Here is a 16,960-nt window from a genome sequence, read left to right as displayed (position 1 = left end):
AACATGTCAGATGCATTTTAAATGTTTGTCTTTTTAAGGAAAGGCGAGTTTTCTCACAGGTTGCTAAACTTATCTGACGTGTAGCTCCTGTAGTAAAACAGTGACACATTTAACTGTTAAAATACAGCTTTTATTACAGATTTGCCAGCTTTAACAGTTCTTTTACTTTTATTCTGCTGCAGCTGTGGTAAAGAATGTTTCATTGTGGTGCTGTACAAAGTAAAAGCTGACCAGGTTTTCTATTTGAAAACTCGTATTTGTTAAACTGGTGCTAAATGTAGTGCAAAAATGGCAAACGCTAGCTGAGTAGTTAAGTTGTCTTTCACTTTCTTTAGCTGCTGCATAAATCTGTTTAGTACATTATTGAAATCTTCAGGATGTCTTGACAGTTTCTCAAAGTCTCTTCTTTCTTACACCTTCATTTCCTGAAACTGGCATTTACGGCTTTGTTTCCTTTTGTTTTTGCACCACTGACATGTTCCTTTCTTTTTCATCTCAGTTTTGTTTGGTTGAAAGTTTCTGCAGCATTTCTCACAGCTCCCTGTCTGAGGTTTCAGTTTCCTGAATACCAAAGGAGGAAACCACTACTGCTTAAAGCCTAAAGTCTAACGCAACTCCAGAAAACTCAGAGAAAGGTTGCAATGTTCAGCAGCTGCAACTAAATGATTTTCATCAGTAATTGATTATTATAAAGGTGAAACGTGCCACAGTGATGACTACATAGAGTATGTGTACCAGTAGGAAAGGTTGAGGACAACATTTTATAAGAATGTATAAAACAAAGAAATTAAATGTTGCCATATATTGTAATCTAACAACGTATTAACACTGTTGTGTTCGTGTGTGCTTCTGTGAACTCTACTGTTCAACACCCTTCTCACATTTTGGCTTTTTTATGGAATTCAGGCTTTCAAGTCACTTCTCGTCATAGACCGCCTTGCACAATGCTGAAAACAGCATTGTGCAAGGCCACAAGGTGTCGCTAAAAACATATTTTTAAAAAGCACCTTATGTTCAAAGTTTCATGTTTTATTCTTCATTTGTTTTCAGTAATCATCCTTTTCAGATGGCTCGCTTTTATTTTACACACATAAATTATTATTAAAAAGATTTTTTTTAAAAATGCATTTATGCTCAGGAAGCTGATCAAATATGATTAAAGAAATTAATATCTTCATGCAGTCTGTGGATCTGGATATTTTCTGGAAGCCCAGTGTTTAGATTAATACAACTCTTTGAGTTAAACTTAGAGAATCACCAACAGTCTTTCAGAAAACCTATCTTGTATTTAGGATTTTAGGATTTCGGCTGGTGGGGCGAAATTTCTCTTAGATGGCTTGTTGAATATTAGCGACCCATTGAGTGGCTGTTATCAGCACATATAATCCCCAGCAGTCAGTGACTGCAGCCGGGAAATTCTTAACCACTTTGGTCATGGTCTTCCTCTAATTGTTCTTTGTCTTTTTACTCTTTTCCAGGAGTGAACACGTCATTCAAATAAATCATTTGGACACATTTGAGTGGTTAAATGTCTCTTTAGGTACTTTTTTACTAGTAGCTTGCCACAAAAGACAAAATGTGTTCCCATTTCTTTAGTTGAATCTGATCAAAATGCCAAAGATAGTTTGACAGGAATACATTAGTATTTTTACACCAACAAGGTGATCCCCAAATAGCTATTCACAGAACATTGTGTGTCCTTGAAAAATATTTGATGAAACAAGTGAGAGGCATATTAAAGAAGTGGCAGGGCTAAAAATAGCTGATGAATAGTTTCTGAAAGTCAGGTCCTTGAGAAATAGGGAGAAAATCCAACAAGGACAAGTTACAGAACCTGAGAGATGCATCAGGCCTTCAGTTGATCCATGTACAGTTCACTGTAGCATCATCAGAAGGGGTCTCAGTGGAAGTGTGGCTGTGAAGAAGCTATTTCTAAGGAAGGGAAATGGGGGGAAAAGACCAGGTACACCAGATTATACAAGAACTCAATTGAAAATCAGTGGCGACTCATATTGTGGAGTGACAATTTGAAACCTTGAGTTATGAATGCAGAGAAGTACACTGAAAAAGGAGACTGGCTATTTCTTGCAAGTTGTCTTGTGTTTTAAAGTTAAGTGTTCATTTACCTCAGTTGTTTAAGTTGCTGCCAAAGCAAATCATTTGTGCAACCAATGTCCACTAGTCAATTAAGTAAATCCAACATGTTCTTTTTTCAGTGTATGGTCAGAATTTTAATACTATCAGTACTATCAGGAAAGCAAATGATGGACCTTACAATGGCTGCATTTTTCAGCTTGACACAATGAAAGAATAAATAATAAAGGTTCATGTTGTTCAGTTCCTCGAATTATAGAAACAGAAACATGTGCGAGCTTCTTCACAGCCCTGTGAGGAGGGCTAGGTAAGTTAAATAAAAATTTGAAGGAAGTTTAAATTAATCAAATGAATAATGTGGCTCTTCGTGTACTTCCAGGTTTTTCTCTAAAGAGAGATTTGTGTTACCATTACACATCGTACAGTGGAGAAGATTATAAAAGGATTGGTGACAAAACACTTTATTTCTTCATCGCGTCCTCTAAAGTCTGGAGAACCTTTGTTTTTTATGTTTAGAGTATGATCCAAAATAAAACAGAAATAAGAAAAAAGTACACACAAATTAAACAAAAAACAAATAAAAGAAAATATATTTAGAATATACTAAACCTCTAAATTCTACGTGCAAACATAAATACCATACAATGAAATGAACATCTTGGTTTGTTTGTTTGTTTTTGTTTCTCAAATATATTCAATGTAACAAAGCCAAAGAGGTGTCTTTACAGTATTTCCATGGATGAATGAGCAATATGTGATTCTTTGTTGAAGACAAGTTTAGTTTACAGTGAGATGCAGAAAATCATGCATATCTTTGCTAAAACAAGACTTGTTTAAGGTTAACATGAGGAAATAAAATGGAGTGATAGTGTACAGGCATCAGTATACAATCCTCTGAAAACAAACTAATCCAAACAACATCTGATTAAAGGTTGAAAAAAGGCTACAAGTTACTGTCAGAAGGATGGAGGAAGGCAACAGTTTTAAAAGATGTTCAAGAACTAGAAGACCTGGACCACAGCTTCTGTGAATGCAGAAGCTAAAGGTGGGAAAAGAAGGAGTGCAAAGAGCCTGAAAACAGGTTCAGATAAGCTGTCAGATGGGCCAGAAACATTTTCCAGCCTGATCTCAGCTGAGAAAACAAAAAAGGTTTTCTGTCACTAATTACAAGTAAATGCAGAGAATTTAATGCTTTAAAGTTTTCACATTTTACAAATCCATCCAGTGAACTGAATTAGATCCTGTATGGGTGTAGCTGCATGCCTGAAGGCCTTTATTATGTATATACACAATTCTGAGCCTCATTTTTACTTAGAATCATTAGATTAGAATCATTCTCATTTCCTTCACTATTTTCACACCAGCACGTTAGGCTGCATTCACCACGGTTTGACCACTAGATGGTGCTCTGCCCTCAATAATTGCATTTACATACAACGTCAACAAAAAAGTAATTCAAGATTAAAGTAATACATTTACACACGTGGTTCTATTTACCAGCATCTTTTCGTTAAAAAAAACGTGTAAAAACTAAATTTTAAAACGTTTTATTTATTTTCTCAAAATGCTAAGAGGCATGTGTGTTTCAGAGATTAATCCTTTCATTGTCTTTGGTGTTGGCATTATCAGTCTCTTATCCACCGGTGAGTGTGTCTAGTTTGGCATTCTATTCACTTGTGACCCAAGGTTTTTCTTCTTGCCTCAAATATTCAGTTTGCACAGCTCACAGCACACAGAGGAGTGTTAATAGCATTACTAGAGACAGTAGATAACATTAACGTGCATTGTATTTCAAATCAGTGACACTACTTCTAATCTCGTTAAACTGATATCATTAACTGTCACATTGTGCATACTGCGATTACAAAGGTTCTGTAGACTAAATTATTGACTTTAAACACATTTCTCTGTATTCGACTTATTTTGATACTGCTTCAGCATTTGTATTTTAATTCGACGTGTCATACGGGTAAACACAATTAAGACAGTTAATACTTTTATGACTCAGTTTGGGTTTTTCTGTGCCATAGAGTAGCTAAATATACAACTTAACTGGTATTTTCTTCAATAAAAATGAAGTTAAAGACCACGTTAATTGCTTTGTAACACTGTTTATCTTTTTTCACAATAAATAAGTTTATATATACATACATACATATATATATATATATATATATATATATAAAATCGCTGCGGGAAAATATCATAAAATGTGAATTTAAATTTAAAATTTGTTTATCGTGAATGTTTATCATTCATGCGTTAATTTTCGTCTGCTCCCACACGGTCCACCTTTAAAAGAAATTTCGTCAGTCGACCTTAAAAAAATGAAACTGTTGGGGCTCGGCCCAAGTTTTAGTGACGTATACGCTGCCGATTGGGTGATATTTATATGTAAATTTGGAGGCGGGCTTGTGGAAACGAGTAGGTGACGTCAGTTCGCCTGTTGGCAGAGAGCGAAACAAACATGGCGATAGATTCAAGTGGCTGGGGGTTTACGTTAACTTTATTCGTGTTTTCATACGTTTTTGCGACGAGGCTGGTTGAAGCTTCGGTTTCAGACTCGAGGGAAACCACGCGGATACTCGGCATGAGGCTAGAGAAGAGCGACAAGCCAGCCGAGACCACCGAAGGGGGAGATATTCAGGTGACCGAGGGGAGCGACATCTCCTTAAGGGTCTACGGGCTCCACTTGTTCCCCAACAGCTCGGATATCATCGGGTTCGGTAAACTGTTCGCCAGTGATAAAGAAGATGATGATTTCTCAGATAAATGGTTAAACAGGACTTGTCCCAAAGATCAGAATGATATTGATGTTAGGGGACCCATGAAGGTAAACGACGAAAACACCTCAGGGACAGTCTCCCTCAGCATCAAGCAGCTCCGTAAGAATGAGGTGGTGAAAGTGTTCGGCTTGTGCGTCCTGGACGCCCGGGATCAGAAGTGGTACCTGATGGACGAAGAAGACGGCAGGCTGCGCGTGGTGGAAGCGAAGAAGTCCCTCCTGCCCATCTGGCTGCAGATTATCCTCATCTGCTTCCTGCTTGTGCTGTCCGGTATGTTCAGCGGGCTCAACCTGGGACTGATGGCGCTGGATCCGATGGAATTGCGCATCGTGCAGAACTGCGGCACAGAGAAGGAGAAGAAGTACGCGCGGAAGATCGAGCCCATTCGTAGGAAGGGCAACTACCTGTTGTGCTCACTGCTGCTCGGTAATGTCCTGGTCAACACTACGCTCACCATCCTCCTGGACGACCTCACCAAGTCCGGGGTCGGAGCAGTCGTTGCCTCCACTGTCGGCATCGTAATATTTGGCGAGATTGTCCCCCAGGCTCTGTGCTCCCGACACGGACTAGCAGTCGGGGCGAACACCATCGTCCTCACCAAGCTGTTCATGCTATTGACTTTCCCTCTGTCCTGGCCCATTAGCAAACTCCTCGACTGCGTGCTGGGCCAGGAGATCGGCACCGTGTACAACAGAGAGAAGCTAGTGGAGATGTTAAAAGTCACCGAGCCCTACAATGACCTGGTGAAAGAGGAGCTCAACATGATCCAAGGAGCGCTGGAGCTCCGGACTAAAACAGTGGAGGATGTCATGACGCCAATCAACAACTGCTTCATGATCCACAGCGACGCCGTGTTGGACTTCAACACCATGTCCGAGATCATGGAGAGCGGCTACACCAGGATACCCGTGTACGAAGACGAGCGCTCCAACATCGTGGACATCCTCTTCGTCAAGGATCTGGCCTTCGTGGACCCAGACGACTGCACCACCTTGAAGACCATCACCAAATTCTACAACCATCCGGTCCACTTCGTCTTCCACGACACCAAGCTGGACGCCATGCTGGAGGAGTTCAAAAAAGGTTTGTGGAAATCTTGGTGCTGGTGATATGGTGTGATAACGCAGGAGTGAAACCTGTGATTTGGTTCAGCAGTGTGCGGTGCCAGCAAATGTTTCTGGTACAGCTTCATCCACTTCTTAGGTGCACGGAGGAGACGCTGAAGTAATCAGAGCTCCAGCAATGTTTTCCCTTATAAGACCTCTGAAAGCCACATGCTGAAAAATGCAGTAGTTAAGCTGGTGTTTTGGCATCTTCAAGTCAAAGTCAGGGGAATCTGTACCCACAGAGTCAGGGGTTAAGTTTGCTCTCAAAAATATGACTGGTCATTTTTTCAGCTCTTTTCAGTAGAAGTGTGACACTGGTTCCTCCATCTTTAGTGCATTTGGCCAGGGCCACTATGGTTATTTAAACATTTCCCTTCATCAAATCGCTTAATTTAAGAGTAAATGAAAGTTAAATTCCTGAGATGTATCCTACCTGCACCACAACTCCTGCATGTGGGTCAAGTATTTTGTCTAGAGATGGTCTCTCAGTGGTAGATGCCCTTTTTCTTTAAAAACGTATTGTTCAAGTTAATCAAACTGTCGTCTTAATCATTTGCTATATCTGTCTAACAGAAGGTTGTTGTGAGGTTCCATAAGTAGGTTTATTTCTCAAAGTAGTTGTAGTTCTCTTGATCACTTGACAGACAGAAAGTTCTCTGGTGAAAGCTAGGCAGGTTTGTGTTTTGAGATACCATAACACTTCCCAGTTTTACTTCTCTCTTTTGCCACACACACACACACACACACACACACACACACACACACACACACACACACACACACACAGGCTCACGTGTTCACACTCGCTCTCAGGACGATTTACAAACACTGACGCTATCTCCCGCTGCAGTATATTTTTCCTTCCTCAGGCTTCTCATCTGAAGGTCAAAGACACAGACACACACATACACACTGGCTTACTGTGTCTAAATCTTGTAGTATCATTAATATCCTGTCATTGGACTTTGTCGGCATGTTGTCTCTTTCACGGTAACAATTCATTTAGCTCTAATCAAGTGTTGGAAATTGAGTTTTGAGTTGCTGAGTTGCTGTAGTGGTGCATAGTGCTGTGTGATATTTGGCCAAGATGTATCTGCAGCTCATCGAAGTGAGCTCGGCTGGCAAGGTGGGAGGCTTTGCTAATAAACTGCAGTGCATACAAACACACACACACACACGCTGTAAATCTAGGTGCTTACAGTGTTGAAATCTTGGCAGAGAGATTTTCTTTAAGTAAGTTTGACAATATGAGAAGTTTGTGTGTTTAAAGTCTTCAGTTTGAAGGTTACAGTGGAGAAAATGTTCGGCCCTCTCGTTGCTGTTATGAGTCATAGTTGATTCCAGTACCGGTACTTATTATTTTTGCTCTTCTTTATTTCTCCCTCTATTGTAACAGAAAAAATAACGATACATTAAAATAGATTTCAAAGACTTTGATCTCTTCTCTTTATCACACCATCTTGCGATTAAAAAATTGAGCCAGAGCAGAACTGATGCAACACAACAGATAAACATCTGTTTATGACATCTGTACAAGTCGTCTTATATGCTGACAAGCTGATGAGATTTAGCAAGGGCAATAAATTTGTGCATCTTTTTCTCTCGCCCCTGCTAGTTTCGGCAGATGGCCACCTTCCTGTTAGGTTTCATTTTTTCTCCCTGCTCTTGCTAAGTGCTTGCTCATGTGAGGTGGACGGATTGCTGGGGCTTCTGTCTATAACCTTCTATGATCTTCACCTAATCCTGAAATAACTGTTGCGGATTTTTGGGGGGCCTTAACTAAACCTGTGCAGAGTTGAATGCTGGAACAAAAGAAACACAGCAGTCTGACCTTAAGGTTAATCATCTTTTTAATACAATTAGAAACACTTATAAATTAACTGGAGTATTGTTTGTTTTTTTTAACCACATTAAAATGTCAAGTCAAATAAGTATTGCTCTGCCAAGCAGATGTCATAGTCAGTGTAATTTAATTAAGGTCATAATTTGAAAGAATCTCAGCAGAAAGTTAAACCAAATACTTTCAAATTTTATGCCTTTTATGTAGATTAGCCTGCTGTGAGTAAGACTCTGTGCTAGTCACTGCATTTCTCCTTGATGACATCCTAGTCATGCAATGTGGAGGGGCCAGGATTTGCATGTAGGTTGTTGGGAAAGAGGCTTTTTTCACACAAACTTCAGCCAGTGTAGAGAAAATCAGGGTTAGACATTCTTTGAAGCTGCTCTTTCCCCACACGTAACACAAAACCTTCAGGTGCATTCTCACTACTGTTTGGTTTATGCTAGAATGTCTCCTAGAAAGAGCATCTAGGTGGCAGGGCACTTGATGCCCATCATCCTCTTTGTCCTTATATCAGAAGCTGGCCGTATAATGTCTGCTCTGACTAAGCTGAACATTCAGTTCTCACATCTGCTTTTCTGGGAAATGCAGAGAAACTTTCAGGGCTGCGGTCCACCTTGATGTGGTGAGCGATTTGTTCCATAAAACCTAGTGAAATTTGTCTGTAGTCACGAAGAACCATATCATTTCTGTATCTGTACTTTGGGTCGGTTGGAGTGGGGGTTCGCAGTGGGATTCACGGAAACAGCTGAAATGCATACCTAGCTGTTCTGTTATGGTTCAGCTAATTCAAGACAGGCAGCACAAGTAATGTTATTTACAGGAGATGATAATCTGTGGTCTGATAGCTGCTGTTATGCGAGTTGATGTTATCTATTTCCGCTAACACATATTGAATCGTGATATCTGTTTGTTTTTATATGACTATTGGTATGAAAGCTGGACAGTTATAAAAAACCTCAAAAATGTTCTTTAAAAATGTTTTTAACAGTAAGGGATGATTTAATATTTGCTATGTCGACATTCTTGCAAATACTGCAAAAACACTGCACAGTCTGAACATACCTCAGAGTATTACCTTTAGCGTGTCAGCCTTCACGCTGTGACTGAGGAGCCTATGTTCAGGCTGTGGTGGACGGCTTTAACGTGGTTATAGTATGTGCAGGCTTAATTTCCTGTGCACCCCCTGCTTCTTCTGTGACCCGGCTCCCTGCCTGCAACTCGAGTTCCTCTCACTGCAGCTCGGCATCAGTTACCACAGCGATGGCATCCTGCAGCTTCGAAGCGCACACACAGATTTTTCACAGGGTTTTGCTCCACGTAATCAAAACCACTGAATTTACATTTTGATTTTAGAGTTTGGCTATTAAGTCATAGTCAAGACTGTTTTGAATAGATACCAGTGTCTGTTACACACTCACACACACAGGAAATGAGTGTGTGTGTGTGTTATTCCCACTAGCCTTTTGTGTCAACATGACGTGACATTTCAGATGGACTATGAAGTGACCTTATTAGATGAGACCAAATTTTAATGACATGCTGGAAATGGCAACAGCAGACATAAAAGGAAACATTAACTTTTATTTATACATGATATTCATCCTCATCCCAACATTTTCTTCCGCTTATCCACGTTGCGATGGCAGCAGGTTAAGCAGACATTTGTTTCCCTAGTAGCATTTTCCAGTTTCCCGTGGGAGGTTTCTGAGGTACTCGCAGGTCGGATGAGATTAATAATCTCTCTAGTGAGTTCTAGATCTACACCGAGGTCTCCTGTCAGCTGTGTGCCTGGAAAATCTCCACAGTGGAAGGTGCCCATAAGACATTCTGATTAGATGCTCCAGCCACCTCAGCAGGCTGCCTTTGACACAAAGGAAAGGTAGCTCTCCTCTGAGCTCCTTCTGGATATCTGGAGATCCTGGTATCTCAGGAGACAAGGATTGCACTCACTTATTTTACATAGCCCAGCCGTCCTATAGAAGAAACTAGTTGCTTCTGTGATAATTCAGAATTAACTGCTACAGACATAAGTCCGAACACTCACTGGTAAATTAAAACCTCTCATATAAGTTTATGGAACATGGTTAAAGGCCATACTTCTATTACTCGTTCCTCTATAATTTAATGAAAAGGTGATGGTAAAGTGGCCTTGCTTGTGGCTCTTGTGTAATTGGCTTAGTGCACACTGGACATCAGGCAAAATTTAGAAAGCACACAAACACAAGTGAACCGCGAATTTCCTGGAGATCCACGTGCACTCTGTCAACAGACTCTCACATGTTGTAATTCGTGTATTTTATTGGCTTGCATTTTGCCCCTGAGGAGTTGTCTTTTGAAAATGCCATTAGGATTAAGTGACAAATGCTTTAGAAAATCTTTATTAGGAATACTAATCTTGTCACAATGAAGGATCGTCACAAGCAATATCAGCATGCATGAAGTTGTCATTTTAAGTATGAAGTGAGTTTACTAGTAAAATCATTATATTTTGATACTTGAAACTAAGCAAAATGATCTTTCTAACCATCCAGTGAAGTAATGGCACTGTGGAAGATTGATTGTGTGTAATTTATGACATATAGATTGTTGCCATCTAACCACAAGCTCATTGATGCAAAATCTCCACCCAGTAACCACAATAACATTACTTTGTGGGTGTTTTTTCTTGTTTTGTTTGCATGTCTGGAGACAGATTTTTGTCAATGCAATAGTGTCTAGTAGTGTGTAACTGTGCAATATAACTCAAGTTAGCCTCCTACAAAAGCACAGACCTGTTTTTCCAGATGTTGTCCAGGGTTCTTGTGTGAAAATGCCTCTGGTCTCAGGTGTGTACAATAATTCAGATCCAGATAAAGGTTTGAGTTTGAAGATGGGTGTGGCTGGACACACGAATGCAGAGTAAAGGGAACCTGTACGTCCATCCTATGTTCTCTTTACTGTATTTGTAATTCTTTGATGTTTTCTGACTTGTGTATAAACCTATAGTATTTTTAATGATGGGTATGATCTTGAGTCTCTGGTGCTTTTGTTGGTGGTTGTCAAGGCCGTCCACATTGTCTGCAGTTTATCTGCCCCTCCCACCCACCCTGTTATTGTGTGCTCTGGTTTAATGACCGTTTGTCTGTTAGGCTGTGGGTATATTTCCAAAACAGATTAAAAATGAGATTTTATGGGCCATGTAGTGGTTAGAGTTTGGTGTAAATGAAGGATTTCTAAAAGAAATTCATAAGATTAGCTTGAAATTCAAACCCTGTGAGGTGAGTACTTTTAGAACAGCTGACAGCTTTTTCCACCTCATTTGGACATAACAAGAAAATCGAAACTTCAGAAGTTTGTGATGGTGGGTTTGCACTGTTTATTTACTTTTTTTTAAACCCGTGACTTACTCGGGTAACTAAAATAAATAACTGGCAAATTAAGAAATGATTAAGTAAGAAAACTATTGGCAAATAAGGATGTAGTTAAAAGCCACAGATGTTTGTATGAGTTTCTAACATCCACGGTATAAAAACATTGGATTTAATATGAAAGGCACTGATAATGTTCCATATGTGCACACAGTTTCAACCACCTGACAGCACGAGCAGCTCCTGAGATCACTGCGTTTGGGTCAAAGCCATGAAAAAGAAACAAAGTGCTGCAGATAAAAAGAACAGGGCCAAGGACTCTTATTACACTGCATTACATTCTCACATGAATGCAGTAAACAACATGAATGTCAGGTTCACTTTTCTAGCAGGCGGTTTGTTTGCTTTGCAGACAGCTCAGCGTCAAATTAAGAACTGCACGCTGAGTCCACGCTGACCCTCGTGGTCCCTCGCAGAGGGGTGAGGAGGATATTTGTTTTCTTTTTTGTTTAATCTAAACTTAACTGTTGGCTTTGACGTGCCCTGACACATCAGCCTCTTAACTTCTGTGCCTGTGAAGCAAGCACAGATACACTCGTGCTGGTGCTTGTTATACTCCCTGCACATTTGCACAGACATGGATATACAGTTGTGATCAAAGACATACACACATCACGGGGTGTTCAACAAATCCTTCTTAAGAGAAACTATTAGTTGCAATCAATCATGATCACTAATGAAAAGTGTATTGTATAGTTAAAAGACCTTGTAGAACCTTCAGCACCATTTAAAAAGGATTTAAGTGAGTGCATGTATGTAATTGATCCTGTATATATGCTTTTGATGCTGTGTGGATTAGAGAAAATCTAAAATAGCTGTGAACAAGAGCCCGGGAACCTGCAGTATTTACAGCTTCTATTTGAGCCTCTAAGGAATGTTTTATGATGTTGAGTAAAAGATTACCCAATCTCAACATGATAGGGCTGTCAGAACAAACCTATGTCTCCACTCCTGTTTTTATGGTGGGTGTGTCTCTCGTCTCCCGCTTTCTCGCTCTGTGCCCCCCCATCACTGCCTCCAGTTCTTTCCAGTTTCTTAGTTTTTGCCTCTGCCCATCTGTCCTTGTTTTTTTTGTTTTGACTTTCTAGAGAGGAAGAGTTTCTGTAACTCCTGGTAGAGATTGGGTTTATGGAATACAAATAGTGTTATGGTTCAAGAAAAATGTGCAGTTTTGTAGAAAGCGGTTGCCAGGTTGTGCAATAACTGTTAGTTACAACTAAAAGCTGGAAGTGTACAGATAACTGAACCTTGTACAGGCATTCATACCCCCCCCCCCCTCCAAAAAAAAGGTTTTTAATTAAAAGCTGTTTATGAATCACTTTGAAGTTGGACCTAGTTGACCCCTTGCGTTTGTTTTGCTTTATGTGTTGTAAAAAAATTGTCTTCTCCCACTCTTTTTATAACATAACAAAACAAACTTTAATCTTACATTATATTCATATTTCTCTTTTATTGCTAAATGTCACGTCTATAAATATGTGAATAGTCCATTTTAATGGATTGCATTTATATAGCGCTTTTCTAGGCACGTTACAATTCCACGATTCATTCACTCTCACATTCACACACTGATGCAGGCAAACCACAGTTGTAGCCACAGCTGCCCTGGTTCAGACTGACAGAAGCGAGGCTGCCATATCGCGCCATCGGCCCCTCTGGCCAACACCAGTAGGCGGTAGGGTAAAGCAGCGGTCCCCAACCTTTTTTGCGCCACGGACCGGTTTATGCCCGACAACATTTTCACGGACCAGCCTTTAAGGTGTCGCGGATAAATACAACAAAATAAAACTAGTACCGGTACCGAAAAAAGAAAATTTATTCATAACACACGTGAAAAGACCCAGGAAAACCGAGTAAACGATAAAAACGATAACAAAATAACGCTGAAAACCGATAAAAACCCTGAAAACCATACATTTCACACCTGAGCCTCAACTCTCGCGGCCCGGTACCAAACGACTCACGGACCGGTACCGGTCCGAGGCCCAGGGGTTGGGGACCGCTGGGGTAAAGTGTCTTGCCCAAGGACTCAACGACCAGGACAGAGAGAGCTGGGGGATCGAACCGGCAACCTTCCAGTTACAGATGAGCTTCCCAACCACCTGAACCACGGTCGCCTCCCCTTTAAGACACCTACACATTTTACAGTCGCAGCCAAAAGTTTTGAGAATGAGTTTGCTGCTTCAGTGTTTTTAGATCTTTGTGTTGGTTGTTTCTGTGATGTATCGAAGTATAATTACACGCACTTTATAAGTCTTAAAGGCTTTTATTGACAATTACATCACGTCTATGCAAAGAGTCAATATTTGCAGTGTTGCTCCTTCTTTTTCAAGACCTCTGCAATTCGCAATGGCATGCTGTCAGTCAACTTCTGGACCAAATCCTGACTGATGGCAAGCCATTCTTTTTTAATAATCAATGGTTGGAGTTTGCCAGAATTATTGGGTTTTTGTTTGTCCACTTGCCTCTTGAGCATTGACCACAAGTTCTCAATTGGATTAAGGTCTGTGGAGTTTCCTGGCCATGGACCTGAAATATCAATGTTTTGTTCCCCAAGCCACTTGGTTATCACTTTAGCCTTATAGCATGGTGCTCCATCGTGCTGGAAAAGGCATTGTTCTTCACCAAACTGTTCTTGGATGGTTTGAAGAAGTTGCTGTCGGAGGATGTTTTGGTAGCATTCTGTATTCATGGCTGTGTTGTTTGGTAAAATTGTGAGTGAGCCCACTCCGTTTGATGAGAAGCAGCCCTACAAATGGGATGCTTTACTATTTGCATGAGACAGGACTGATGGCAGCACTCACCTTTTCTTCTCCGGACAGTCCTTTATGCACTTGCCCCAAACAATTGGAAAGGGGCTTCATCAGAGAAAATGACTTTAAACCATTAGCAGTCCACTCGCTGTACTTTTTGCAGAGTACTAGTCTTCCCCTGATGTTTCTTTGTTGTTGTTGTTGTTTTTTTATTTTTAGACAAGTGGCTTCTTTGCTGCCCTCCTTGACATCAGGCCATCTTTCAAAAGTCTTCGCTTCACTGTGCGTGCAGATGCACTCCTACGTGCCTGCTGCCTTTCCTGAGCAAGCTCTGAACTGGTGGCACTCCAATTCTGCAGCTGAATTATTGCTAAGAGACGGTCCTGTTGCTTGCTGGACTTTCTTGGGTGTCCTGAAGCCTTCTTCACAACAATTGAACATCTTTCCTTGAAGTTCTTGATGATCCGATAAACGGTTGATGTAATTGCAATCTTTGTAGCAACAACATCCTTGCCTGTGAAGCCCTTGTTATGCAACACAATGAGGGCTGCACGTGTTTCCTTCCAGGTAACCATGGTTAAAAGGAAGAACAATGATTTCAAGTATCACCTTCCTATTAATGCATCCAGTCTCCTATTCTAACTCTGTCAGCATGCGATAATGATCTCCAGCCTTCTGCACGTCAACATTCTCACCTGAGTTAACAAGAAGATTATTCAAATGATCCCAGCAGGTCCTTTTATGGTAGCAATGAAATGCAGTGGAAATGGGAAGACAATTTTCATGGCACAGAGGGAATGTGCAATTCATCTGATCGCTCTTCATAACATTCTGGAGTAAATGCAAATTGCCATCATTAAAACTGAAGCAGCAAACTTTTTGAAAACCAATATTTGTGTCATTCTCAAAACTTTTGGCCACGACTGTCACTCTGTAGATGGACCTGTTGTACGTTTCCACAGCGGTGGATGCTCACATTAAACGTGGTCAAGGTTTCAAATGATCAGGTCAGTGTTTGTGTCAGCAATCCTAATGAGCCAAAAGCTCAGGCTTCAGACTACTCTAATCACTGTTTTAGATTTCAAGCTAGTTTTTCCCGTACTCCTGTCTCTGTATGATGTCACAGAGAAAAGGATATGCCGCAAATGTCAGTCTCAGACAAACCACAATCTTCCTGTTCAAATCTTCTCTTTGAATCATGCAAGTGATCAGAAAAAAGCCAGTCTAAAGGAAGGGGTGGCGTTAAATGGAGATGAGCTGCAGCACTGTTTGCCTCTTTGCACCTGATTTCCGCTAGCGACGGCTGCGACCTCCAGTAACAACTCGCAAACTTCTCAGCGAATACATTTTTTTCCATAGAAACCAGTGTTTCATTTACTGGTCTCTAGGCCTTTTTAATGGTTCTCTGACAGGGCTCGTTTTAGGTAGTGAGCGAACAGACCAGTTGCCCCAAATCCATTGAAAATAAAAAATGAAGTCCCCTTAAATAAAGAATTATTTTGAACTGTACCGTGTATTTTGAATTTCCCCTATAAATCTGTAAAGGTCCTGTTATTATTTGGTGGCTGCATATACTGTTCTGTCTTTTGTAAGAAAAAGAGCACCTTTTCTTTTTCTGCTAGCCAGAGCTCGCCATTTTTTTTTTTTTTTTGTAAGTGTGCATGCTTGGCACTTGTCCATGTACACACACAGACCTGATTGCAGTTTGCAAATGGGTATGTGCAAGGTGGTGGTTTCTTGCGGTTGCCCTCTAAATAGGTTCCTTTGGTAAGATAAATATTGTTATTTATCCAGGATTTTGTGTCTTTTTAACATGGCAGTAATGGAGGATTACTGGTGTCGAGGCCAAACAAGTTCACACTGTAATGCTGAGGTTTACAAAACCATCTTTAGCTTCTGAAGTCTGTATATTTGGCCATGTTAGAGTTTTTGGACAAAATATTTACCTACCAACTAACTACCCAGCTGGCGCTCAGCTGCAGTCTCCACTCCTGTCATTTTTTTAACAGGTAGTTGTGCCTGTATTCATCTGTCAACAAATATTTGGCTTTCTATTTTTAAGAGACAGACCCTCAGGTGTTCTGCTGAGTCACAGAGTGTAAATGCACATGCACACAAGCACACACAGCGACGCATCGAATTTGACTCGCTCACACGCTTGTCAGCTGACTTTAGTGTCTACAGTGACTGAATATCATTTATGGGGGATTAAACCCACGTGAATGATGGGTCTACAGCCATTTTTATGTCTCTCTGCATAAAAGGTTGCTTAATCAAAAAGACAGTCAGCCATCCAGACGTGAAAATATTTGATCTGTTAAATGGGTTCAGTGGCAGATGAATTCAAAACCTGTCCTTACATTACATTTTCTATTTTTAGGCTATGATGCTAAGCATATTTCTCTCATAGAGCAGTGTTCCCATTATGAAAGAGACCAAGTTTTTACACATCTATAAGGTCAAAATGTCATGAACACTTTTGAACAAATCCTTGTCTGTGCTGGCTTAAAATTGACATGGAGAGTTCCTTCTTGTACTTGGGAGCAGCAGTCATAACAAACTTACTACAACACGATAAGCGTTATCAATGTACTGCATTAAAATTGTCACTATTTGCAGCGGGAGACAGAAGTGGCAGGGAATTTGTAGAGAACCTTTGTTTTGTCTAATCAGCACTTATGCAATCAACAGAGTTTCTCTGTTCTTATCAGCCCCGTCTTTCTCTCTTCCTGTCTTGTCCCTGTGGCTGTGGCTTGAGGTGCTGACAGTGCGACTCCAAGTTGGTGTATATGTTTTGTGCACGTGCGCGTGTAAGTGTGTCACATCAACACTTCCCGGCTTACTGCCAAAATGATATCAGTCAGCACGAAGAAAGAGCAACTCAGCAGAATTGTATTATGTCTCAAACATAGCCACACATGATTGCTTTGTCTGTCAGTTCAAATTACCCGTAAGTGATATAGCAGGTAAA

General features: G+C 40.6%; 1 protein-coding gene across 2 annotated transcripts in view; it reads left to right on the top strand.

Annotated features, from left to right (window-relative positions):
* The first annotated feature begins 4,502 nt into the window (after nucleotides 1-4,502).
* The window catches only part of cnnm4b (cyclin and CBS domain divalent metal cation transport mediator 4b), a 52,928-nt gene continuing 40,470 nt past the window's right edge, over nucleotides 4,503-16,960 (top strand). The window contains exon 1 of one of the 2 annotated variants that reach the window (XM_084945291.1): nucleotides 4,503-5,963. In XM_084945291.1, the coding sequence (XP_084801417.1) occupies nucleotides 4,562-5,963 (1,402 nt within the window). In that variant the 5' untranslated portion in view covers nucleotides 4,503-4,561. The remainder of the gene's footprint in view (nucleotides 5,964-16,960) is intronic. The other variant, XM_084945290.1, reaches the window with a different exon arrangement.

Source organism: Perissodus microlepis, chromosome 12 (assembly GCF_051167445.1).
Source record: "Perissodus microlepis isolate ML-2025 ecotype Zambia chromosome 12, ASM5116744v1, whole genome shotgun sequence".
NCBI classification, from domain to species: domain Eukaryota; kingdom Metazoa; phylum Chordata; class Actinopteri; order Cichliformes; family Cichlidae; genus Perissodus; species Perissodus microlepis.
This window is presented reverse-complemented; position numbering and strand designations above follow the sequence as displayed.